We start from the raw sequence: 26,833 nt of genomic DNA on the forward strand, positions 1-26,833 counted from the left end.
CTATCCATCAATGACCAGTTTCTCTGCAGCTCAGCACTGGCGAGGCGACGGTAATCAGCCACTCCGTCAAAGGGAGTGATGGAACGCCATCCTCTCATCTTCCTCCTCTTCTCTATATCATCCAGGACCGTCGTTCTTTCATTTGTCCGTTAGCCATTTTTCAGGCATGCTTTGGGTTATTCCCCCTCACTTTCTGATCCTACACTTATTTCTCTACTCCCACGCACTTTGTCAATTCTGTGTTGGCATTTTTGCTTATCCATTTTCATCCCATATTTTCTTCAGAGCTCCCTACTTCCTTTAAGTGCCTATACATCATTAAGTAATTATAACTTAGCTGAAGTTATGTTTTTGTGTTGGAATAGATAATGATGTGAAGGGAAACATTTAGCCATTAATGGAGCAATACAAATCAGGCAAAATGTGACAATTCTTTCCATTTAGACTTTGGCCTGTGAGTCCTAATGCATCACTTCATTATTTGCATGTGGCAGATGAAAGCAAACTTTTTGTTTTAATATCCCGAACCAATTATTAGCATAAAAGAAGACATTGCTTTCAGTTTGAAATATTTCCAGATCTCAGTTTGAGGGTTTTGTAAGTTCCCCAAAGCCTAGAGGAACTGGAAAGAAAGTCCTCTAAGTGGAATACGTTTTTGGAGGAATAACAAGAACACAGAGCAGTTTTCCAGCTGCTGAATCAGTTCAGACTCATATTGCTTTTCTGGCAGCGTATATAGACATCCCTTTTAAGCATGTAGCAGACCATGCATACTTCTGAAGTTTACAACTTTCATGTCAAAAGAATTTTGCACTGGTCCATACAGAATAAGCGAAATGTCAAAATCTACCACCCAATAGGCTCAAATGTAACCACATAACATACTTTAGCTGAAAGCTGTGTGTTATAATCACATAAATTTTAAAATAAAACTCAACCCCTGGCACCGTGACACAGACAGAAGACTGCAGAATGCCTCAGCCTCACTGCTACTCCATCCCAATAAAAACCACAGTCAATTTGTACTCCTGTGCTGTGCCTCTTTTAAGTAGGCATGACTCCAAAAAAGAACATTGTTTTTAGTTCCAGTTTGTCTCCACTAGCCGCAACAGAGCAATTACAGTATCATAAAGGTCTTGAAGTTAGCCACCCAGCAGCAAGTGTGTGACTGTGGGCAGAGGAGGAATGAGCTGCAGCCACAGTTCAGACCAAAGCCCACAGAAATGGCATTCCTTTGGATACTTTATTGACTGTAGCAGTTTTGATGTCACACATCAATTAATAAATAAAAAGTGCATGGTCAGTTCTGACAATGTAGTAAAAGTCAAACCAAACCATTTTTATTTCCAAAGTGTTGAGACATGCATGGATGTTTAGGGACAAGGAAAAAAACTAAGCAGATGTCCCCTGTCTCCATGTTATTGTTTCTTTGAGAATAAACATTAGTGTCACTTTTAAAAATTTACATTTTTAAAAGTGACCCCCCAAAGAGAAAAACAGCAAAAACAAAGATTATACAAAACAAATCTAAGCACAGAAAACACAACTGGCCATGTACATGTTGTTTCAATAAGTGGTGGAGGGTAATACAGCTAGATGATGGCAGTTCTCTCTTTAGAGGTTATGTGCAGCCTTCTTACATTGCAGTGCAAAGACTTCATACCCCTATTCACTGTTATTACAGCTGCAGGTATTTTGAGGTATGTCTTCAATAAACTTTTAGCAAATCCAGAGACTGAACGTTTTGCTCATTATTCTGAGAGGTAAATTAAATTGCATCGAGAGTGACTGTGAAGAGCACTTTTCAAAGCTTGCTACAGTTTCCTGATTGAATTTAGGTTTGACTTTTGACTGGGCCATTCTAACACATGTATATGCATTGATCTAAACCATTGCATAGCAGCTCTGGCTAAATGTTTGTTACAATTGTCCTGCTTAAATGTGAACATTTGTCCTAGTCTCAAATATTTTGCTGCCTCCAACAGGTTTTTTTTTTCTAGGATCTTTTGTCTTTAGCTCCATCCATCTTCCTATCAACTCTAACTGGCTTCCCTCATCCTGCAAGTAAAAAGCACCGCCACTGCATGATGGTACCGCCATGTTTCAGAATGGAGACAGTGTGATCAAAGTGTGTGGAGTGTTAGTTTTATAGTCACATGTGGTATTTAGAACGTTACATCTGATCAAAACACTACTCCACATTATGGCCGTGTCCCCTACATGGCTTGAGGGAATATTAAACAGGACAAAGGTTAAAGGGGGCTAAATGCAAATACATTCCACAAATTTGTATTTGTAAAACAACATATATCCTGCTTAGTTCTCTACTTTCTCCTCATATTTCCCTTTATTTTACTCTTGCTATTCATTAAATAAACAAGTGATGTTCTGTTAGGAGGTCACGACCCGCCACTAATTTCCCTCTAGTAGACAACTCTCTTAGTGTCTTTACAATGGTAAAAGATATTGATTTTAGATGCAAAGCTATTCAGAGCAGAAACACAAGTTGATTTCTATCATTTTAAATCAAATCATAAATCCTAGAAATTCATGTAAATGCTGTTTTCAAAACCTTTTAAATCTTCATTTGCTTTAGAGGTTTATTGTCATTTGGTTATTTATACTGAAAAATAACCAACAACTGTAGTGGTCCATGAGTGGATCTCACCAGGGTTTGGATCTGTTCCAAAGGTAAAGGTGAAGGTAATGTGGTGTAAAAAACAGAAACATTCTTGCACATCGAATAAATGCTAGTTTAATTTTTTTCCCTGTGATAGTAGTGAAATGAGCTTTCATTTTAGCTGTTTTGAGTGCATCAAACCTTGCTTTGATACATCTGTTAACCACATGCTTTCTAAACTACTTCAATAACTACACACATTAGGTGTGTGTGTGTTTTGAGAAGGAGTGAATTAGTATTTCTGTTGCTGTTCATGGGTTAACTGGCTCCATTCAGACAGATTAAAGGCACACCCTGTCTTAATTCCTTTACTCCAAACCTCATCCCAAAAAACACCCTTTCATGGTGAGTTCAACATTGAATGCCAAGCTACATCTTATTTTAAAATTGTTCTACTTTATTATTCTCATAGTGTTTTGATTTGATTCATAGTTTGTTCTGCAGAGTATTATCATTGGATTTTATGAGCTCATTGATGGGGTATGTGTAATTTGTGAGCATCCTCTTAAGGAATCCCATGATGGAAGAGTCTTTGATTGCCAAATGCAGACTTTTAACTGGTAGAAAATTTGAAAATGAACAAAGTGTAGAAAACTGAATGCACAGTTTAATAGATTGCAGAGGCTCTAAACAGACGTTTATCAGGCCTTGATCAAATACTGATAAAAGTAAAAAGTAAAACTAAAACTCCCTTCGATAAGTTTCAATGCGCAAGGTTGTGCAGTTGTACTCTTAAAACTTTAAGTTATTAAAGTAAAGCGAAGGCGATGCAAATTATGCTGGGATTCCAGCCCAGTAAGCAGAACTGCCAAGAAGGGAGGGCTGCCTGGGCCAGGGTGATGTCAGCGTCTGAGGAACACTGGAGTTAGTCAGGTTGAGTGAACACACTGGGTACCAGCTCTGAGCCAGTGCTCTCTGAAGAGTACTGTAGAGATATCTAAGTTCCACAAGTAAGACCCCAGCCTTGTCTAAGCAGATCTATCCTGACACACTCCATCTTAAGTAGCCTCTTTTACAAAACATTTCAAGCAAGACTTTGGTGCCTCTTGCTGTTTCTGTGTTTTCTAAAAGGGCAGTTATGGTGAGGAGGGCTGAAGTCAACCCTCCACTGTTATGTTTCGGAGCCACGAAGAGAGGGAGTCACAGCCCCAAAATGGTTATTTAATAATGCATTTAACAATTCTAATGCAAAAAGCATCAGGGCAGCCAAGGTTTGGTGTGACACAAATCATTTCTTACCATTAACACACATTAGACTGGTTGTTCTGAAGTGTGCAGATACAGAGCAGATTCCTGGCCTTTAGCCTAGGGTAGTTTATTTAGTAGTGAGTCTTGAAAATAAAACAGAGTCAAGAAGGTCTCACATACCACCTAGGTGTTTTACATTTTAAGAAATATCTGACACTCATCTTTATATATCAACTCTGTTGATTCACCTTCATACCTCCTTTAGCTCTGTGATGCCAGCTTAACTTCTCAAAGCTCACGTGTGCAGGTCATTGCCAACCTTATTAGTGATTTATGAACAGCTTATGTTTTTTTTCCACCAAACCAGTAGCAGATTTAAACTCAAGTCAGTGTTACTGTGCTTATCACCATTTCTAGTCTCTCCACCACTACAAGGTCTGGCTCTGACATAATAACTGGAACTTTCTTACCAAAAACTCTAACAAGGACTAAAGGAAATAACTACTTTTGTCAACAGCTGGAATCAATCAAAAGATTGTGGGTATTATGTTTAAAAGTCCTGAATTAGTTTTGTTTTTTAATCTCCCCAAGTTAAACTGTAAAAACAGAAGGCTACAGCACTGATAAAAGGCTAGATTGGCATCAGAGTAAGACTAACTCACTGCAATTTTGCCACTATTGATTTTGATATTACTTGTAGAGAAGTAGACCTACCACCAGTCCTTGTTAAGCTCAGGGACCATGTGATGAAAAAAGTGTCTTGTCTTTGCAGCTTTTTGACCAAACTGTTCCAACAGAGGCTGATGTGTTCCTAGAAATAAATTACATTTTACTCAGCTCCTTCCTGATGTAATTAGACTGAATTTACAAAACATAATCTAAAGAGAAAGCTTTATTTTCTTTTTGCCCAGAGAATAAAAGGTAAAGAAAAAGCACAACTAAGACCAAAGGAAGTGGTGCACCCACTGATAGAAGAAGAAGGAAATAATGGATGCAGGAAATTGTTTGCACAGAGACAATACTTTATATCCTTTAAATTGTCTTGTGAAAACAGGTGTTATGCTTTTCGTTTGTGGAAAACCAATTTCAGTCCCAACTGGCCGGAAAACATTTTCTGACAAGTTCACATAACCGTAATTTCTTTTAAATTTTTCTCTGAGAGACTTTTCTATTCGGCTCCCTTGTTTATGTTCCATTTACATTTATCCCATATTCAGTTTGAGTATTTCCTTCAAAACATGCACAACAAATGCATTTGGCAAATCTTTTGGTTATATCATCCCCACTCGCTATTGATCACTCCCTGCCATTAAGAAAGTGGGGATATGGTTTAATGCCCATTCTAGAAACAAAATAAGCATGTGGACCATGCTCATTTTGAAACTTCTTTCTCTGTATTTAAAGTGTTATATTTTTATTTTCTCCAATAAGCAACAAGAGCCTTCTTCCATGAATGTGGATGTAACTTACCAAAGCCAAAAGCTGCCGGAGCAGGAATGGGAGCAGACTGGACTGGCGTGGATGTGTAGAGCCCAGTCACCAGCAGACCATCAAAGGGCACACTGGTAGAGATGGTGACTGAGGAGACAGAAAGGAAGAAGATTTTTATGGTAAATAATTAAATATATTTTAAACAGTCCATTTGTAATTAACACACCTCGATACCTCATAGAAGGACAAAGAGGTAAGCTGTTGATTAAGTGTTAGACGCCACACATTTACGCCTCATTTACCAGCTATGCAGCTAATTAGTCAATGTGATGTGCACATGAACATCAACAGTAAGTCTGGCTGTTTATGCAGATCAGAGCATAATATGATTGTGTTACTAATTACCACAACAATCACAGCCCATATAAAGTGGACTATATAAACACCAAACACTTTGCAAGAAGTGTGGAGATTGTGCAGATGTGGCAGAACATGTTACAGGAAATTCTACAATCTTCTCAGACTCAGACAACAATTTTGAGTGCTGGACAAGGCACGTTAATAAAGAAGGACAAGATAGGATTGGTTCTCAGTTGTAAGAGCAGTCTGTGCTTTCTTAAAATCTCAGAATTGCCTTGGACTGATAGTCTAAATGCAATGTTGTATTGTTGAGGTAATTCATGCAAATGAAACCTGGACCAGGTATGGAGATCATATAGCACACAGTCAATGAATATACTTTTTTAGTATGCTAATATTTCTGTCTTAAAAACGTATTTTAATAAGTCTTTTATTGCTTCAGTCTTCTACAGGATACAGTGAAAAATCCTTGCTGCTTATGCACCTTGTTCTACCAGACTTTCTCCTTTCACCCAACTTTTGAATAATATGCTTATGTTCTGTGAACAGTCAGTGCTCAGTGGTCCTTTTTTCAGGCAAAATTGGGCATTTAATTGGGAAAAACCAGGTCCAAGAAACTAGAGGAAGAGTGTTGAGGTAAGAATCCAAGTTGCTTGAGGTCGAGTGTGAAGTTTTCACAGTCAGGAATACTTTGAGCAGCCACCAAATCTGCTGGTGTTGGTCCACTTTAGTCTGTCAAGTCCAAAGTCAGTACAGGTGCCTACCAGGAAATTTTAGATCACTTCGTGTAACATTTCTATATAAAACGTTCTTATTGGTCTAGTGTAATATTGAAATTTTCTGAGATACTGACCTTTGTGTCTTCTTTAGTTGTAAGCTATAAGCATCACAATTAACAGAAAGTAATGCTAATATATCACTAATGATGTCCACTTTTGAACTGAATTACTGGATAGTTAAATCACTGGATTGTTAAGTTACCAAATAACTATCAATAATTTTCAAATTTACTGAGATGAAACTGTAGAATAAAACTAGTAATTTACTGCTGCATCTGGGTTGACTGGCACAGACTTGTAGTCTGAATGACTCACTTGCAACAGTCTCAACCTGCACAAATGACCCCACTTTTAACAAGGCTTGTTCCTACTGACACCCTTTTACACCTTAGAGAAAAGTGATGGGCTAATCATATGTAACCCTGATAGCTTTTCTAGCCCTGCTCTCATCACAGGTTGTAACTGAGAGCGGAAGACCATGAAAAGTGCCAGATCTCTGTTATCAAGCTGAACGCATCTATTGCTTAGCGTATCCAGCAGTAAGTTAACTATTGATTTGTCTGGTAAACAACAGCCTAGAGTGACAAGCCCACAGAGGCAGCTTTAACACCAGAAAAAGATTGTTTCCCTGTACTGTCTGGGCCGTTTCCAGTCAGACAGTACAGAGCACAGGGGAAAAGTCTGCAGCTCATAGCAGAAGAAGCTCCACCTCCAAAAAACAGCTCTGCACACAGATGACTAAAACGCTTTGCTCCAATGAAAGATGGAGGACTTGTTATTTTCTGACCCTGGAATCCCCTTGTTCCCTGGAAAGTAATGAAGAGAATTAGCAGACACTTTGCAGCGTTAATGTGTTTTTCGTAGGAATAGAAACGTAATCGGTTTTGTCCCAGGGCGTTCATTCTTCTGGTTCTTGGTGTGTTTTCATGGTGAGAATCTGGGCAGAGCCGACCCTGTGTGGCCCCTTCCAACAGCCTGTTTGTCTGACTGGGTGTCTCCCTTGAACATGTCCTCATACAAGACGGCCAGCATTTAGGTGTGTGTGTGTTTGAATGTGTGTTCTCCATGATTCTGTGTACATTGGATGTGTTACACCCTGTCTAAGGAGCACAGTTCAGGCCATCTCCCTCTCTCGCAGGCTCTCAGCCATATCAAAACCTCAATAATTCACATCACAGTCTTTTTCCATCCAGACATTTTGTGCTCTGCTCTCCCCACCGTAAACACATAAGTCAGATTTAAAACTCAACATTTACTTTACACACCCTAAACTCAACTAGATCCTAAACATGCAGCTAACATATCTATGTTGGGTGCTACCTCAATCTTCTATTCAAATTATTGAGCATCAAATTTATTTTAAGTATATAATGCCTTGCCAAAGTATGCACTATATTCCTTGAACCAACCATGAAGATTAACATATTTTATTAGGATTTTATGGGATAGACCAACACAAAGAAGTTCATAATTGTGAAGTGCATGGAAAAGGATGCATAGTTTTTATTTATTATTATTTTTACAAATCAGAATCTAAAAAAGCGTTTTGATTCGGTCTTTTGGAGTATTGTTTCTGTCAGATTTGCACATCAAGAGACCGACATATTTTGCCTATTCCAGTTGGAACTGAGCTAAATACAGGCTCATGTTGGAAGAAAACATTTTCAGAAGCTGCAATAGACTTTGGCAGCACGGAGTGTTCTTCCAGCAATGGCCCTAATCATACAACCAGAGCTACAATGGGATAGTTTAAATGAAAGCATATTCATGTTTGACTGGCCCAGTCAAAGTTCACACCAAAAAAAGCATGTGTGAACTTGAAAATTTATGTTCACAGTAGCACCAAACAAACAACATATTTCAATCTCTACATGTTCAAACCTGGTAGAGACATACTCCAAAAGACTTATGCACCATTATGTTGTACAGTAATATTCATTCACAAAATTTAAACCTTGTATCATTTTCCATCCATTTCACAACTATCCACTGCTTTGTGCTGGTCTATCATATAAAATCCCAATGAAACACATTAATATTTGTGGTTGTAACACAACTAAATTTGATAGAGATATGGCTGCTTTGCAAATCCATGCAAATTAGACTTCCCAACCATGTTCTCCCAGTGTTTGGAAGTAAAATACAATGCTGGAAAAATGGAACAAATACAAAAGAAATGGGAAGAGCAGGTCTGTTAAAATAATATCTCCCTGAGAAGCTTGAAAAAGAAACTGTATATTGAAAGAAGCTTAAAATATATAATATAGAAAAATGTAATAAAGAAGCTTAAATAAAAACAACAAAAGTAATATCTTATTACTTCTTTGTAAGTGCACCTGTGTCACTGCATCAACCACAAACTGCGAGAACATGAGTAACTTTCATGTTTATATTATACTACACGTACATGTGCTTTCATTTATGGAGTTTTCCCCTCCAGGCACATTACATATTCAACAAATCCATTAAATGTTATGTTGAGACATGTTTTATTAGTAATTACATTCTGCAGTATTGATCCAAGGCCATGACATTGTACAGTATTTAATGGAGTAATGCATTAAACTTGCAGCAGCCACAGTAGACTCAAAATGCTCATTTCTGCAATTCCACTGACCTGCGTCATCAAGGTTACACACCCTCCATTACTCTAAATAGATACTGTGAATAATAATAAAAAAGTGTCCCTTCAGCCCATGCTCATAATGTTCTTCCACAGGTAAATGAAGGAATTATTTCCCCTTGCAAACTCTGCTTCATTGCAGAGGTGCACCTGATGGTGTGCTGGCGAGCAAGTTGTAGAAATGGGGGTTGGAGAGAGGGAGGAAGGGTGGGGGATTAAAAAAGGAAATGGTAAAGCTAGGGGCACAAGGCTACCATTGAAAAACAACAGCATGGTTGAAAAGGGATGGTGAGAGACGAGGTAGCGGAGTGGCCTGTGGAGCTGTGCTACCTGATCAATACAAATCCAAGATCTAAATTATTTAGCCTGGTCTCCAACAATCCCTACCCCCTCTCCACCACACTTTCCCACTTGCCTGTGTAACGCATCAGATAGATGAGCCAATCAGATGTGATAAGATCAGATCAAATCACCTGTGGGGGTACTTTACACTTTCTCTCTCTCTCTCTCTCACACACACACACACTGGAAGAAGGCCTTTGATGTTAGCCGTTAACATTCTCATCCATACTTCCCTTTTTGAGAGCTGTTCGCTTTGGCCGAAGGGTATGAGGAGCCACGAGGGAGGAATAGGGGTGAAATTTACTACCAACAGTCTCATTCAGATAGCATTATGGTTCAGTGTTTTAGAGAATGTCTTTGTTCACACAGTTTACTCTTTATTCGTGTGTAAACAACACAAGCGTCGGGGTTTTCAGCAGCTCAGGCAGACATCTGGACTGAATTTAAGACATTTCCTGCATAGTACTGCAACTCTGGTTTGCAAATCAACTACACAAATACACAAACACACAAAAAATTTGCTATCAGTTCTGAGATAAATAATTGTATGAATTCTGATAAGCTGAAATATGTTTTGATATTGCGGTATTTATTCACACAATCTGTTTTCTTGTGTATTCTGCAATTTTATTTGTGGAAAAAAACTGAACAATTCCTTATTTTAACAGTTTTATTACTATTTCAGCTGCACAAAGAGGGCCAAAGATGGTATTTTAAATGTCTGATCTTTCTAAATACTATGAATATATAAATATCTAATTTTAAGAAGAGTAACTAAAAGGGAAGCGATCAGGTCAGAAATGCTAAAAGCCAAAGATCAAACAATCAAGATGAGACGTAATTCCTGCATGGTGGTGTATTTGCACATCTGCAAGAGGTCTGAACTAAAGTTCTGCAAAATTCTCATTACACTGTATGCATAACATTCATACCCACATACAGGCTCTTATACTTTATACCAGAACATACCACAGAGCTCACCACTTGGCCTAAAGCCAGCATGTAATATTGATGAAGCGATGTGGTATGCCTCATTATAGACACACACAACCATGCTACTACTCAACTATTGATGGGCCCGGGGCTTTCTACACTTCTTTGGATCCACTGTGAGTAACATTAGGGCACAAAGTACCTGCACACCACAGAACACAACAAAATACACATTCACCAGCACAAATAGTGATGTTTCTGGCAGGTGTCTCTGAGCTTAAAACAGAGAGGAAAAGAACAAAGCGGCAAGGGTGTTCTGCCAAATAAACAAAATAAAATGGAAGAAAAAAGTTTGATCATTAAGCTGAAAGGCAAATTAGTTTAATCTTATCAACGTATAGAGCATTACTTTTTATCTCACCTGCTAGTGTTTTGAATTTGTTTGATTAATATTTCAGGCATGATTCTCCCCTGTGTTGTTGAAATCACCTGATAATCAAAAACAACAGGGCTGCATTAACGTTTCCTGTCTGTTTTAAAAGCATCCTCAACATCAGAGAAACAAGGTACAAGAGAAAGACAATGAATATCTACTGAAAATTTGATAAAGTACCAGAGTACTGTTTTACACAAGTCCCAATGAACTGTGCCTTTCAATGTGAATGCACCTTTATAAGACACTCAGCCTATTTTTCCGTTTTATTTAAAAACAGGCTGTTTTTAATGGATGGTTTTGGCAAAATATTTGAGAAAATAAATCTATTAAACTAATGCCAATGGCTCTCTATATCCTGCATCAGCAATTCTACAAACAAATAGGGCCCAGTGGCATCATAAAAAGCAATGGCTATGCCTTCTTAAGGTGTGGCTAAAAATGACCTGTCCTGTACTTGGCAATACCTGGAGCCATGAGCTCATTTTTACAAAGTAATAGTATAACAAGGGACAGGAAATTAACTTGACCAGACGATTCAGAACTTGAAGAGAAGACTTGATTACCATCACTGAGTACTTCAGTTGAAGTGCCTTTATGTTTGGCAGGATCTGAAAAGCTGTAATTTTTCCAATGACCAAACACTTTCAGTGGTTCCCATCACACCCTCATGTCAAACTCAAATGTTTATTACATTTGTAAATAGCCTCAGGAAAGAGAGATGGGATGGATATGATGGCAAATCGAATTCGGACCCGATTCTATAGTCATTCTTGGATGCTTGGCTCAGTCTACTGATACAGATTCATAGTGTTGCATTGGTAGAGGGAGGTCATGTTTTAAAAAGTTTAACTTAACTTTAAAGATAACTGTAAAGTTTAAACACATAGTAAGAGGCTGTAGAGATTGCCCACTGTAACCAACTTGGCATCCTTGTCACTATCAAGTGACTACCAACAACATTTCCTCCTGTTATTGAAGACTTTTGGAGACTTGTGAAAACATGCATTGTTCGATACTATAATGAGCAGTGGGACCTGCCATGTTCCCCTCTCTCATCTCAAAGTATTCACAGATGCCGAGTCCTCGAACAGTTGTCCCCTTCGGCTGGAGCAAGGCCATTCACCTCCAGATTGCTTATAAATTGTTCATTCGGGAAAATGCCACTTGTTGATCCCCTCACAATAATAGCGAGATGTAAATTTAATTATATAATATAATTATTTGTTTATAATAAATGAGTTCACAGAAATAAATCGCTTAATTTCCATTGTCTCCTTTTGGTTTATTTAGATTATCAGTCTAGATTGTATACAAAATAATATCAATTATCTTTTAGCTCTAAACATATTTAGGGTGCTTTTACTCACTTATTGCTGCTCCTCCATTCCAATAACATTGAAATACACGCAGATGGCCATTCATGTTAATTAAACAATTACACCCTTTAGATAAAGTGTAACAAAACTAAACTAAACTAAACATAGTATCCTGCCAAATATTGCATCCAAGCAGCCTTTGGCTATTACAATATTGCACACACTGACATTGTGATGACGACTGCAATTCAATATATTGTGCAGCTATACAGAGGAGCCACCAGGAACTCCTGCAGACAACAGGAAGGCTACCCGGATTACTCAAAGTTGCTTTATTCTTTATATTTATTTTGTTGAACTTTCAACCTCTAACAGCCATAAAGCATATATGGACCTTGGTTTGTTTGTTTTTGATTATTATCATTTTAGTGTAGTTTTCTCAGGTCTGGTTTGCCTTTAAACGTATGGTCCTTTCAGGGTGGCTGCAACATGACACAGTCTAACATGAAAATTTACAATGATAATCTTTAAACTTTTTTTGGTATACATTTTCCATTAACAGCACTTCCTTCTTAGAAGAGTAAGAATGATTTTTTTAAAATCATATTCTACAAAAGTGTCAGTTAAAACCTGGAAAAGTCGCATTATTTGTCATTATTGCTGCCAGGGCATACTGAATATCTACTAAATATGATGATAAAGTCTCTTAGTTGGCAACACTGCTTGTTAAATTACACTTGGAAATCATTTCATTGGTAGATGTTGCTCAGATGTAGCAGGCCTGACAAGAATGTGAATATAAACATGAAACAGTCACTCTGAGACTTTTGTGACTTCAGTGTGATTTAATTATGAGGTTTATTATCAATCTTTTGAAAATATATACAACTGAAGTTATATGGAAAATTACAGTAGTATATCTTTTTCAACAATGTAACCAAAAAAGGCTAAATGTTTAATTAAAAGCATTTCAGCTACAAAACAAATGTTATTGGCTGTTGGCATGGATCAGTATGAAGTTCTAATGGTATGAAAACCTAGAATGAAAATACAGGTCCTTCTCAAAATATTAGCATATTGTGATAAAGTTCATTATTTTCCATAATGTCATGATGAAAATTTAACATTCATATATTTTAGATTCATTGCACACTAACTGAAATATTTCAGGTATTTTATTGTCTTAATACAGATGATGTTGGCATACAGCTCATGAAAACCCAAAATTCCTATCTCACAAAATTAGCATATTTCATCCGACCAATAAAAGAAAAGTGTTTTTAATACAAAAAACGTCAATCTTCAAATAATCATGTACAGTTATGCACTCAATACTTGGTTGGGAATCCTTTTGCAGAAGTGACTGCTTCAATGCGGCGTGGCATGGAGGCAATCAGCCTGTGGCACTGCTGAGGTCTTATGGAGGCCCAGGATGCTTCGATAGCGCCTTTAGCTCATCCAGAGTGTTGGGTCTTGAGTCTCTCAACGTTCTCTTCACAATATCCCACAGATTCTCTATGGGGTTCAGGTCAGGAGAGTTGGCAGGCCAATTGAGCACAGTGATACCATGGTCAGTAAACCATTTACCAGTGGTTTTGGCACTGTGAGCAGGTGCCTGGTCGTGCTGAAAAATGAAATCTTCATCTCCATAAAGCTTTTCAGCAGATGGAAGCATGAAGTGCTCCAAAATCTCCTGATAGCTAGCTGCATTGACCCTGCCCTTGATAAAACACAGTGGACCAACACCAGCAGCTGACACGGCACCCCAGACCATCACTGACTGTGGGTACTTGACACTGGACTTCTGGCATTTTGGCATTTCCTTCTCCCCAGTCTTCCTCCAGACTCTGGCACCTTGATTTCTGAATGACATGCAGAATTTGCTTTCATCTGAAAAAAGTACTTTGGACCACTGAGCAACAGTCCAGTGCTGCTTCTCTGTAGCCCAGGTCTGGGGAATGCGGCACCTGTAGCCCATTTCCTGCACACACCTGTGCACGGTGGCTCTGGATGTTTCTACTCCAGACTCAGTCCACTGCTTCCGCAGGTCCCCCAAGGTCTGGAATCGGCCCTTCTCCACAATCTTCCTCAGGGTCCGGTCACCTCTTCTCGTTGTGCAGCGTTTTCTGCCACACTTTTTCCTTCCCACAGACTTCCCACTGAGGTGCCTTGATACAGCACTCTGGAAACAGCCTATTCGTACAGAAATTTCTTTCTGTGTCTTACCCTCTTGCTTGAGGGTCTCAATAGTGGCCTTCTGGACAGCAGTCAGGTCGGCAGTCTTACCCATGATTGGGGTTTTGAGTGATGAACCAGGCTGGGAGTTTTAAAGGCCCCAGGAATCTTTTGCAGGTGTTTAGAGTTAACTCGTTGATTCAGATGATTAGGTTCATAGCTTGTTTAGAGACCCTTTTAATGATATGCTAATTTTGTGAGATAGGAATTTTGGGTTTTCATGAGCTGTATGCCAAAATCATCCGTATTAAGACAATAAAAGACCTGAAATATTTCAGTTAGTGTGCAATGAATCTAAAATATATGAATGTTAAATTTTCATCATGACATTATGGAAAATAATGAACTTTATCACAATATGCTAATATTTTGAGAAGGACCTGTATTGTTGCAGTTCTATTAACATTAAATACTGAACTTTTAAAATGTTATTTTATAAGTTAAGTATTTTATTTTATGATTTTGACACATAAACTTAACCAAAGTTATAAGAAGAATTGTTAAATTAAGCTGTACTTTTCAAGCGTGTTGTGCAAAACATTATACTTTTTTGCAGTTTTGCACTTAATAGAGTAACATTGGGAGTATAAATGATCATAGTTAATTTGTTGGGTTTTTCTGCTTGGGTATTAAGCCTGCAGTCAGCTGCTTAACAGAAATGCTGCTTGCCAACTGTAATTTTAAACCAGCCACCTTGTGTGGTGATCCCTTGGCTTCCACACCATGTATATTTGTCTTTCTGCAACTGAAAATATTTTCAAACAGTAACGTTTTTTGTTTTTTGTATTTGAGGGACAGTTGTAGTAAATTTCTTACAGCCAGCTTAACAGCAGTACACAGCATCAGGAGGGGGAGGGGCAGCATTGTTTTACTTTATGCTCCTTACCACCTGGGAAGACTTACAGTCACAAAGGAACCTTCCCTGTCATCCATTGAAAGACTTTGAGCTTTGGCAATGTGTGACAAATAATTTTGCAGTTCTGTGTGAACCATGACATTGGTAATTAGCCATTGTATAATTTTAATTTAGATACCAGACTTGGATTGTAACTCCAAAAACCTGAAACACAGCTAAGAATATCATAGTTACAGTGTTTGATCTTGTGGAGTGAAAATTACCAGATGGTAAGAGACAGAGAAATAAATTTCTATAGAAATTTGTATAGGACATAATATCAGAGATGATGTTCTTTTTTTTTCCTCAGCAAACCAGAGGATGACTGTTTTGTGTCATAAAGTAAGGAGGTTTTCCTGGCAACAATCTAGATAAAGATAACTGTCCATCTGACCCACATCCTACTGGCAGACGCACGTGCCCCAGAGATGACCAGGAAATGGAGACCAGACCATAGGGAAGCTATATATCCATCTGTTTCCATTGCCTTGCCAGAGAAGGGGTGCCACTTCACTCTGAGCTTCCTGAAACGGTTCGAACTGTCAGTCACCTGACCATGACACTGTGAAGGTTATACTGTGATTTATGAAAATAAGAATGGAAAGAATGATTCAGTAAATTGGCAAGTTAAACAACTTAGCAGACCATCAGAATTACTTAGGGTTGAATGCACTTTCAGACAGAAGAGTGTGTGGGAGGTGTGTTTCAGCACATGCATGTGTCATGCAGCGTTCCAGTCAGGTCTTACAAGAATCATTCCATTGCGTAACCTCCTGGCACCATCCTGGCCTGCTGGCACTGCCATCTGCTGCTGTGAAACTCTATCACAGATGACCTATCAGATACTGATCTTTTACAGGTCTGCTAAACTGCATCTTGTTTTTTTTAAGTTGAAGTAAAGCTATTAGGGGCACTTTACCAGTATTTACATGGGCACGGCTTTTTCTTGGTCAGGATGGTACTGTCGAGACTCTGCCCATTTATTAAAGAGGGGAGTTGACTTGGATTCTTACCTGCAACAGCCATGTAGAAAAACAGCAGTGAAGAGACAGTTCTGTCACAAGCATCCTGTTCCTCACACATAATCAAACACTTAATTGTGCCGATCTCATATGATGCAGGCCATCCTCGATGCTTAAACATGAGCAAGCGCAGGTGATTTTCCACAGAAAAAAATCTTTTCACATGTTGCCTTACTTTTCCAAACCAAGATTTATGTTTCATTGCTCCAAGGGATAATTTGTTTTTATTTTTTAATTGGCTTTCAAAGGAGTACTGCAATCTCCATCTGCAAGTAATTTGAAAATCATATTTTTCTCCACATAATGTAATATCTTCTCTTTTTATTTCTTATGCCAAAAGGCTTACATTAGAATTAGAAGAAATATACAACTCCACAGGGGAAAGGATGTCCACTAATCAATAAAATGCATAATCACAGAACAAACGTCATGAAAAGATGCACCGAATTAAATCAAGAAAGAAAAAGCTATTGCAAGATGACAGAAGTGAACTTGATCGGTGAACAGCTGATTGCTCCAAGTTTCAGGCTTCTGGAAGGCCTGAATCAATCTCATGTATGTCTCCGGGTTTCCTTCAACTCTTCAGCCTCTGGAAACTACTGTCTTCGGAGACAAATTACAACAAAGATCCTGTTTAACCATTGAAGCCTGGAGCATCAGTGCCTGCCACTTAAAGGAAGAAAACTGAAGATTAAGTCGTATTCCCTTCAAGAAACCACTTGTTGTTACCAGAAGAATCTTTCTATTATTGAAATTATTTTGTGTTGCCGAATTTAAGCTGTTACTGACCCCTGCAAAAGCATTACTAATTAAAGAAAGCATATAAATTCTAGTTAAATCGTCGACATTCAATTATTTGAGTCACCGTATTGTTGGTTTTTCATTGGTGGTAAAAAGTCTTGTTGCCTGGTTCTAAGACATTTTAGGAGGTTTTTATAGGTTGCCTTAGACAAGTTTGTTAAAACAGCGCCCTTGGGACTCATGCTGAGCTACTAAAATTAACCTAGCTCATATACCAAGTGCCAGTTGTAAATTAGGGAATGAGCAGCCGTGAACAAAAGTGACTGTCGAAGGTGTGGATGACTGCGAGAGGCTACTCAGTCGTCCAGACCTACAGTTGAAGAAGGGCGAGACTTTTGGATGAAGGCTGTCAGAGGCTAGGCGAGTCATTTCCCAACACCAGCTGAAACAGAACTTTCAGTAAACCTGCTTAGTAAGAACTTTCAGGTTTGGGGAAGTCCGGACCCGTTGGATGGAGAGCTGGTTTGAGCAATCCCTTTAGACATAGGGAAGTAGGAGGGAGGAGTTAGCTCATCGGACAATGAAAAGAGTTATTGAGGGAAGTATTTAAGCTCAGCAAGCACACTAAACAAAATAAACATTAATTTTTTAATGCAGAGAATAACAACCTGTAGCTATCTTAGAGGGGTGTGAGACCCTTAGCACAAGTAAGACATACATGCCATTTTGGACTCTAAGTGTCAAAATTGCATCTCTTAATCTGGGTGTTGTGTAATAGAAAGAATTTACTTAAACATTAACCATGCTTGAGCATAAAATAATTGCTCAAATTGAAGAACAATTAATTAATAAATTAATAAGTGCTGTAGTTACAGGCCATGATACTATCTTGTTTGATGTTCCCAATTAACATAACCAGAACTTGATTATTCTTGGCTATTTTCTAATTTTTAAAAATGTCTCATTGCCTTAACTGCTCCAGGAAGTTTGAAAAGACTGTTAATTGGGAAAAGGGTGGTATTGGAGCAAAGCTTTTAGCCACTAGTGATAAAAAATGGTTATCCTATTTTGGTCTTGAAACAGTATAACATGTCTGCAGTTGTTGTACTCATCGGGGACATCTATCCCTACATGTTTTTTGAGTCTGGTTGGAGCAAACTTGAAAATGATATTTGCTCTCATGAGAATGCTCTCATAAGAGTTTTGTTTAAGCAAACACCAAATTTAGTTTAGTTTTTAGTTGTGTAATGCCTCTGCATTGATATATCATTTACGATTTTATTAAATGTGGTAAGGTTTGTGGTTGTAATGTGACTAAATGTGAAATAATGCATCCTTTATGAAGGCACTGAATAAAATGGTATGGTTTTGAAGATGGATTCATTTCTTGATTGAAGACATTATATTAAGAAATAGGCTGACAGTGCCCTAGACGTTCTTCTTACTTGTATGTGTGGTTATATTGGGTTTAAAAGTGAGGTGAGTTTGAAAGAGTGTTTCTAGCATCCTTACCTGATGTAACTTCTGAAATCCAATAAGCTGTCCTGACCATTTGTTTGTTGTTTGATTGTTAGGAGCACTTGTCACTCATATATCTTATATCCTAAAATTTTTTCCATTCTGATCAACTGGAGTTTTTATACTTGTGTTTTAAACACTAGAGATGTTTAAAATATGAACTTTGAAACATAAAAGCTTAGCAGTCATAATATTATCTAAATGCAAGCTGCAGAAGAAAGCTGGATTCCTGGGAGAGAAAGCATGTAGAATAAATACTACACTATTGTTCTACATTCCTCCTCTCAACCTCAATTCCCTGTCAATCTGAAATACTTGTCAAAAAACCCAAATCCTACACAAAGGACTGTGAAATGAAAAATCATTTATAAATTACTCATGCCATAAACAATACTTTATACAAATGTATTCCTACATAAAGACATGTTTGCACCTCTTCATAAACACAAATAATCAATAGTATGCCAGATTTGAAACTACCTACAAGACAAACCAAGACCCTGTATGACCACAACATTGTTGAATAACTGTACTTCTGTCCCACCTTCTCCACATGGCTTATCTAATATAAACCAGAAAAGGAGTAATAAGAAACATGCTGTCAGCCATATGTACAAGATCAAAGCCTTTTTTTTTTTTCAGTCTGTGTCAGAAAGACTAGAAAGAATCCTCCCTTAAGACACCTGGCAACCTTACAAACCCGTATTCTTCTCTAATTTACACAACCCTGACTAAATTATATTAACCAAACCAAAAGACCAAAATATTGTATTTTCAGTAAACCCAGCAAGCCACACAAAACATATTCTTTCAGGCCTAAAATAATTATTGGTATAAACATCAATGTCAGTCGAAAGATTACAGGTCTTATGGTCTCAAGCAGGGCCAATCAAGGGTAATTCACAGATACCTGACATAAAAGTAGGAGACAGACTAAGATCATATCAGAAGAAATACAGTCAAGGCATGACAGAGCTATAAATGAACTTGTGAAAAAACGAACAGCTGAATAAAACAAGGCAGAGTTTCCTTTTTAAACCCGAGGCTGTTGTGTTACAAGAATCATACAGTAACCCAGGAGATACATAATGTTAACTAAAACTATCAGTAGTCTGGTGCTACTTAAAATCTTATTTCAAAATCTTTCAGGAACTCAGGTACAATTTCAGACATGTTCTGTGATCTGATGAAACAATAGTTAAAATGTTTGGCCACAGTGTCCATTTTTAAATTTAAAGGAAAAGGGTAAAAGCTGGCAAGCCTGAGAACACCATCCCAACTGTGAAGTACAGGGGTACAGCATCATGTTGTGCGGGTGTTTGGCTGCAGAAGGGACTGGTGTGCGTACTGCCAAATTATTTACCAAGGGGATCAAGAACAACAAAGGTGATGTTTTGGATTGACCATCGCAAACCCCCGAGCTAAATTCCATAGAAAATTCATGCGTGCAAGCAAAGGAGTCAACAAACTTGACTCGTTTGACTTGGTCACATCAATTCTGTCACGAGACGTGAGTCAAAGTTAAAACAAACTATTATAATAAGTGATTGTGAAAGGATGGCCAAAATGATTTTACCAAGTCTAACGGTTTATAGGGCATTCTACCAAATATTAAAGAAATGCAGGCAAATTTCTAAATTTGAAGAAAGTTAAAAAGAAATCATATAAAATAATTCTTACTCTCCATTTTTCTGGCATTTAGTTAATAGAAATATTTTTGACAATCCTAACTGATCTGAAACAGAAAAAGTTTAATCTAATTTAATGTCAGACAGAGCAGAAAATAACTTTGTCATTTTTATATTGTGTATGTAACAATCTGGTTTGGTTTGACTGAAACCCTCATAAAGTAACAGTCTAAATTGTGTGTTCTCTTCTATCCTCATGTAAATAATGCTGAGAGCCAATTTTGTCAAAAACACAGATAAATGATGCAGTGCTTGCAAACGAAGTGTCAAATACTTCTCGCGTGTAAAAACACAACAACCAGCACTGTTTTAGCTGCAAAATGGGTGTGTTCAGGACACATCACAACTCTAACCCTATCCTCACTTTCAAGAAGAGAAATGGACCAAACTCAATAAATGTCAGTGTCTTGGGGCCACTCAGTCATGTTTTATTAAAGTAACACACACTGCTTCTTTTGAATTATTTCCAGCTGAGATGAAATTGCCTGAACAGCAAATATTTTCATATCTTATATAAAGTTAGTATGTTGTGAAAAAACATCTTGCTGTGTTTACATTGGACTGAATTACCAGTCACACGTTTCCAACATGGCGCAACATAAATTTACTAAGCTTTCTGAGATAAAACGGGAATAATTTAGCACCAGGTGGACCAGCATTACCTTAGCCATCCACAAAAGCTGACACTTAAACAAAATTAATGAATCTGGACTTTTAAAATGCCTCATTAACAGAATATCACAGTGGGTAAAATTGTTTTCGCTCAACTTTGTTACAGCTTAGATTTTAAACAAACTATAACTTTTCTTTTAGCTTGTGAATATATGGTACAAAAAGTGTCAAAAAGTGACAAAAAACAATTTATTAGAACCAGTCTGCTGAAAAAACATAACATTACCTTTATGGTTTTAAATCTGAAACACAGAATTATTTACATTGAGTCCATCTGCATCAGTACACTAACCTATATCTACTGCTGTGAAACATCTGACCACTTGGCTTGGCACAGCCTGACAGCTGTTCTGCCTGTTTGCAGACATTACTATATGAGCACACAAGAGAGTACTCACACATGCAGGCAAAAGATGTCTTTAGCATTCCAGGCACACAGAGGTCCAAATGTTCATTCCACAGTCAAAAATAGTATAATGCTAATGCAAATCAGTGAGGTTTCACTTTTTATTCTGAATTAGTAAGATACTAAAAAAGTGAATAGTTATTGTTACTTTATAATATGTTCACATGCACAAAACCAAAATACAGATTACAGTTCAACAACCACTGGGTTATCCTCTGTTATCACATTAATTGCCCCTTTGGACATTATGATATCTGAGGTGGGAAAATGTGCAAATAATCTCAAAATTCAGCAAGCAAAATGGAATGCAGAAAATTACATTTACAGTTATCACAGTTCACAGTAAAGGGCAGTAAAATAAATTCTGTGTTAGTCGCTGTAGCTTCCTGTCTGTGTGTGAGATGTGAACTGCTCAGCCAAAGCCCAGCTTTCCCTCAGACAGACTTTGTACATATATGTATGGCGTCACATTCCTGCCAAAAATCCGAGGAGCGTATTAAGCAATCACAACAGCGCATCTTTTAATCAAGAAATGCTCTGGTTGCGGGCGTGCACTTTTATTCGAGAGCCTTTGAACGTGGCACTGGGAGTGGTAAAACACGCCCCCTGCACCCATCTGTTTATTCTCACAGAACAATTACGCTCTCTCGCTCTGTTTAGTGGGCGTATTTGTCAGTTGGGGGCAGAAACTCTTCTGATTAATCTGATTGGCCGTATTTTCACCTCATATCCGGTCACAGCCGGCACAGGACATTGCCTTATAGGAGAAGAAGAAGAGCAGGGAATGTGGCGTGGATTCAAAGCGTTGAAGAAAACGAGGAATAAATAAGAAGGTAAGGAAAGGAAAAGTTGGTTGTTGATTGCAATACTTTTTTGCTGGTGACATTTATTTTATTTATATTTTTTAAGGGTGTCCTCTAAGGATACTTATTTTTCTTTATTTTCTATGTGTTTTCTAAGTGTTTTAAATCTCTGACTGTATCCTATGTTGCATTCTGAGCCGGATGTCTCAACAACATTTTATTATGGTCTCATAATGACAGTAAAGATTCCTGAATGATTATTGATTACTTTATTAGCAATCGGTTAGCTATAGATATGTTAAATTAATTAGCCTGAGACAATTTCTAATTGTAGATGTTAAAATCTCAACACTAACAGTATGTCTCTGAGAGGAGGTTTCCTCTAAACTCTGGATGCTGATTATAATAACCGTTTTATTGACATTGTTGTTTGATATAGTTGAAGACAGCATTAGAGTTCATTTTGTGAGATGTCAGAGGAAGTGAGTCTCACACCACTCTTAACATCTGTAAGAATCTTGATTTCTTTTTGGATAAATGTCACTAGTAAAAAAAAAGTGTTGCAATCAACAACCAACTTTTCCTTTCCTTACCTTCTTATTTATTAATCGTTTTCTTCAACGCTTTGAATCCATGCCACATTCCCTGCTCTTCTTCTTCTCCTATAAGGTAATGTCCTGTGCCGGCTGCGACCGGATATGAGGTGAAAATCCGGCCAATCAGATCAATCAGAAGAGTTTCTGCCCCCAACTGACAAATACACCCACTAAACAGAGCGAGAGAGCGTAATTCTTCTGCGAGAACAAACAGATGGGTGCAGGGGTTGTGTTTTACTGCTCGCCTTGCTGCGTTCAAAGGTGCACGCCCGCGATCAGAGCTATGTGCTCTCTTGATTAAAAGATGCACTGTTGTGATTGCTTAATACGCTCCTCTCATTTTTGGCAGGAATGTGACGCCATACAATGCATTTCCAGTTCATCCTTCCTTACTTCCACTTCATACCAATAAACAAACCATTCTACTCCAATCTACTAAACCATAGCACATCAGTATATATCTCTTAAGACCTAAGTATTTCTGATGAAATATGAATATTAAAAAAATCATAAAAATACTCCAGTATCACATATAACCCAACTGTTTAGCATTTTCTGAAAACATTATTTAAAAAAAACATCCCTTTTTCCATTGTTGTGGTTCTGAAATATGACAGATTAGGACCAGTGATCAAAAACAAAACAATGCTGAGTAACTTCATGCTAACAGATAATGTTAATTAAAGTCACATGATCACTGGGCTAGGCGCTGGTGGTGTAGGGGTTGAGCATGCAACCTATATATAGAGGCTACAGTCCTCGAAGCGGCCGTCCCGGGATTGAGTCCTGGACCTGGAGACCTTTGCCGAATGTCTTCCCCCTCTCTCTCCCCCTACTTCCTGTCTGCCTACTGTCAAAAAAGTTGAAAATAAAGGCCTCTAGTACCACAACAAAAATACATTAAAAAAAGGTCACATGATCACATTGCCTTGCAGAAGGCTATAAGGACAATATACAGTACAGACCAAACGTTTGGACACACCTTCTCATTCAAAGAGTTGTCTTTATTTTCATGACTATGAATATTGTAGCTTCACAATGAAGGCATCAAAACTACGAATTAATACATGTGGAATTATATACTGAACAAAAAAGTGTGAAACAACTGAAAATATGTCTTATATTCTAGGTTCTTCAAAGTAGCCACCTTTTGCTTTGATTACTGCTCCGCACACTCTTGGTATTCTGTTGATGAGCTTCAAGAGGTAGTCACCTGAAATGGTTTTCACTTCACAGGTGTGCCCTGTCAGGTTTAATAAGTGGGATTTCAAGCCTTATAAATGGGGTTGGGACCATCAGTTGTGTTGTGCAGGAGGTGGATTCAGTACACAGCTGATAGTCCTACTGAATAGACTGTTAGAATGTGTATTATGGCAAGAAAAAAGCAGCTAAGTAAAGAAAAATGAGTGGCCATCATTACTTTAAGAAATGATGGTCAGTCATTCTGAACAATTGGGAAAACTTTGAAAGTGTCCCCAAGTGCAGTCGCAAAAACCATCAAGCGCTACAAAGAATCTGGCTCACATAAGGACCACCCCAGGAAAGGAAGACCAAGAGTCACCTCTGCTGCGGACGATAAGTTAATCCGAGTCACCAGCCTCAGAAATCGCAGGTTAACAGCAGCTCAGATTAGAGAACAGGTCAATGCCACACAGAGTTCTAGCAGCAGACACATCTCTAGAACAACTGTTAAGAGGAGACTGTGTGAATCAGGCCTTCATGGTAAAATAGCTGCTAGGAAACCACTGATGAGGACAGGCAACAAGCAGAAGAGACCTGCTTGGGCAAAAGAACACAAGGAATGGACATTAGACCATTGGAAATCTGTGCTTTGGTCTGATGAGTCCAAGTTTGAGATCTTGGGTTCCAACCACAATGTCTTTGTGTGGCGCAGAAGAGGTGAACGGATGGACTCTACATGCCTGGTTCCCACCATGAAGCATGGAAGAGGAGGTGTGATGGTGTGGGGGTGCTTTGCTGGTGACACTGTTGGGGATTTATTCAAAATTAAAGGCATACTGAACCAGCATGGCTACCACAGCATCTTGCAGCGGCATGCTATTCCATCCGGTTTGCGTTTAGTTGGACCATCATTTATTTTTCAACAGGACAATGACCCCCAACACACCTCCAGGCTGTGTAAGGGCTATTTGACCAAGACGGAGAGTGATGGGATGCTGCGCCAGTTGACCTGGCCTCCACAGTCAATGGACCTGAACCCAATCGAGATGGTTTGGGGTGTGCTGGACCGCAGCGTGAAGGCAAAAGGGCCAACAAGTGCTAAGCATCTCTGGGAACTCCTTCAAGACTGTTGGAAAACCATTTCAGGTGACTACCTCTTGAAGCTCATCAACAGAATACCAAGAGTGTGCGGAGCAATAATCAAAGCAAAAGGTGGCTACTTTGAAGAACCTAGAATATAGGACATATTTTCAGTTGTTTCACACTTTTTTGTTCAGTATATAATTCCACATGTGTTAATTCATAGTTTTGATGCCTTCAGTGTGAAGCTACAATATTCATAGTCATGAAAATAAAGAAAACTCTTTGAATGAGAAGGTGTGTCCAAAGTTTTGGTCTGTACTGTATATTTTAAGTTATTGGTTGTAAAAGCTGGTACCAAACATTACCAAGGCAGATATACATTTAATACGAATAGATAGAAAACAACCTGTGATAGATTACTGTGTTTGATTACCCAAAAACTACATACCAAACAAAAAAAACTACGTAAAGGTTTGCGCAAAAGTATGAAATGCCAAAAAGGGTGAAATGACCAGTACCTGGCCTAACCAAATAATAGCATACTGCTATAACACTGGAAATTAAGAACTTTGGCATTTAAAGAAAAGTGCTTAGTTTTTGAAGCATTAAAACATCTCTTGCTGTAACCTTAGTTTGTAGTGCAAAGAATTAACTCAAAATTTTAGAAAAAATGCTGAGTCAATAAAGCAAAACATAGAGGAATCAACAATAGCGAGAACAAAAATTCAAACTCTCCCACATACAATGTCAGAACCAATGAGATTTGTACTGCTGTGCTACTTTAAATCTTTTAGGAACTTGGGTACAATTTCAGACATGTTCTGTGATCTGATCAAACTAAGGTTAAAATGATTGGCCACAGTGTCTATTATCACATTTAAAGCAAAAGGGTAAAAGCTGGCAAACCTGAGAACACCATCCCAACTGTGAAGTACAGGGGTGGCAGCATCATGTTGTGTGGGTGTTTGACTGCAGAAGGGACTGGTGTGTGTACCACCAAATTATTTACAAAGGGGATCAAGAACAACAAAGGTGATGTTTTGGATTGACCATCACAAAGCCCCTCATCTGGCTGCTGGGGATTTAAGGAGCTGTTTGATGACCAGTCTTCAGCCAGTGATCGGTCTTCTTGGCAGAGTCAAGCCCAAGTATTTTCCTTGTTAGAAACTCTTTGGAGTATTTTGCCGTCCTTTGGACGTTATTCATCTCTCCCTGCTTCCCTCTTCTTAAATTCTCTGTCTCCCAGGTTGAAGTTTGTGGGTTCCCACGCCAATCCCAGATTCCCCTTAGCAAAATTCCCTATGGCAGATCTCTCTCGGAAAATCCCTGCACAGTCGACTCCATCTTCTTTAGCTGTCACATGCTTGCCCGATTTCCTTCAGGATCACACATCTTCATCCACTCCACTTTATTGAAATCCCCTCTGGAACTCTAATACTTGCTGTGATGTCTCTCTCAACTCTTCACCTGAATCATCTTCCCCTCAACTTCCTCTTCCTACTCTGAAACAGTAAACCATTATTTTTCACTCCGTGGTTACATGGTTCATTCCTGTTCTGATCCCCTGCTCCATCTAACTTCTCCTCCCTTCCTCCAATCACTGCTGAACATCAAACGCCAAAGCCAGCCTAGTTGTTTAGTTTTGTTATCTTACCTATGTAAATAAACCTTTATCTGGTACTTTCAGAGTCCCGAGTGTGGTTCTGCATGTGGGCCAGGAAACCTAGAAACATCACAGCAGTATTCACAGTGCTGACGTCACTCATTTCTTTAGGGAAAAAAAGGAGTCACTAGTCACTAATGAAAATGTAAAATACGAGACACTAAGATGCATTCTGAAACAAGTACTAATTAAATGTGTTATTTCTGCAATCCTAACAACATTGCATTGTGTATAAAGTGAT

At 38.3% G+C, this 26,833-nt stretch overlaps 1 protein-coding gene across 2 annotated transcripts in view; it reads right to left on the bottom strand.

The window, feature by feature from the left end:
* The window catches only part of reln (reelin), a 146,943-nt gene that overhangs the window by 103,640 nt on the left and 16,470 nt on the right, over positions 1–26,833 (bottom strand). For both annotated transcript variants that reach the window (XM_047392115.1, XM_047392107.1), the window contains exon 2: positions 5,339–5,446. In XM_047392115.1, coding sequence (XP_047248071.1) covers positions 5,339–5,446 — 108 coding nt within the window. The remainder of the gene's footprint in view (positions 1–5,338; positions 5,447–26,833) is intronic.

The sequence above is a fragment of the Girardinichthys multiradiatus genome, chromosome 2 (assembly GCF_021462225.1).
Source record: "Girardinichthys multiradiatus isolate DD_20200921_A chromosome 2, DD_fGirMul_XY1, whole genome shotgun sequence".
In the NCBI taxonomy this organism is placed as follows: domain Eukaryota; kingdom Metazoa; phylum Chordata; class Actinopteri; order Cyprinodontiformes; family Goodeidae; genus Girardinichthys; species Girardinichthys multiradiatus.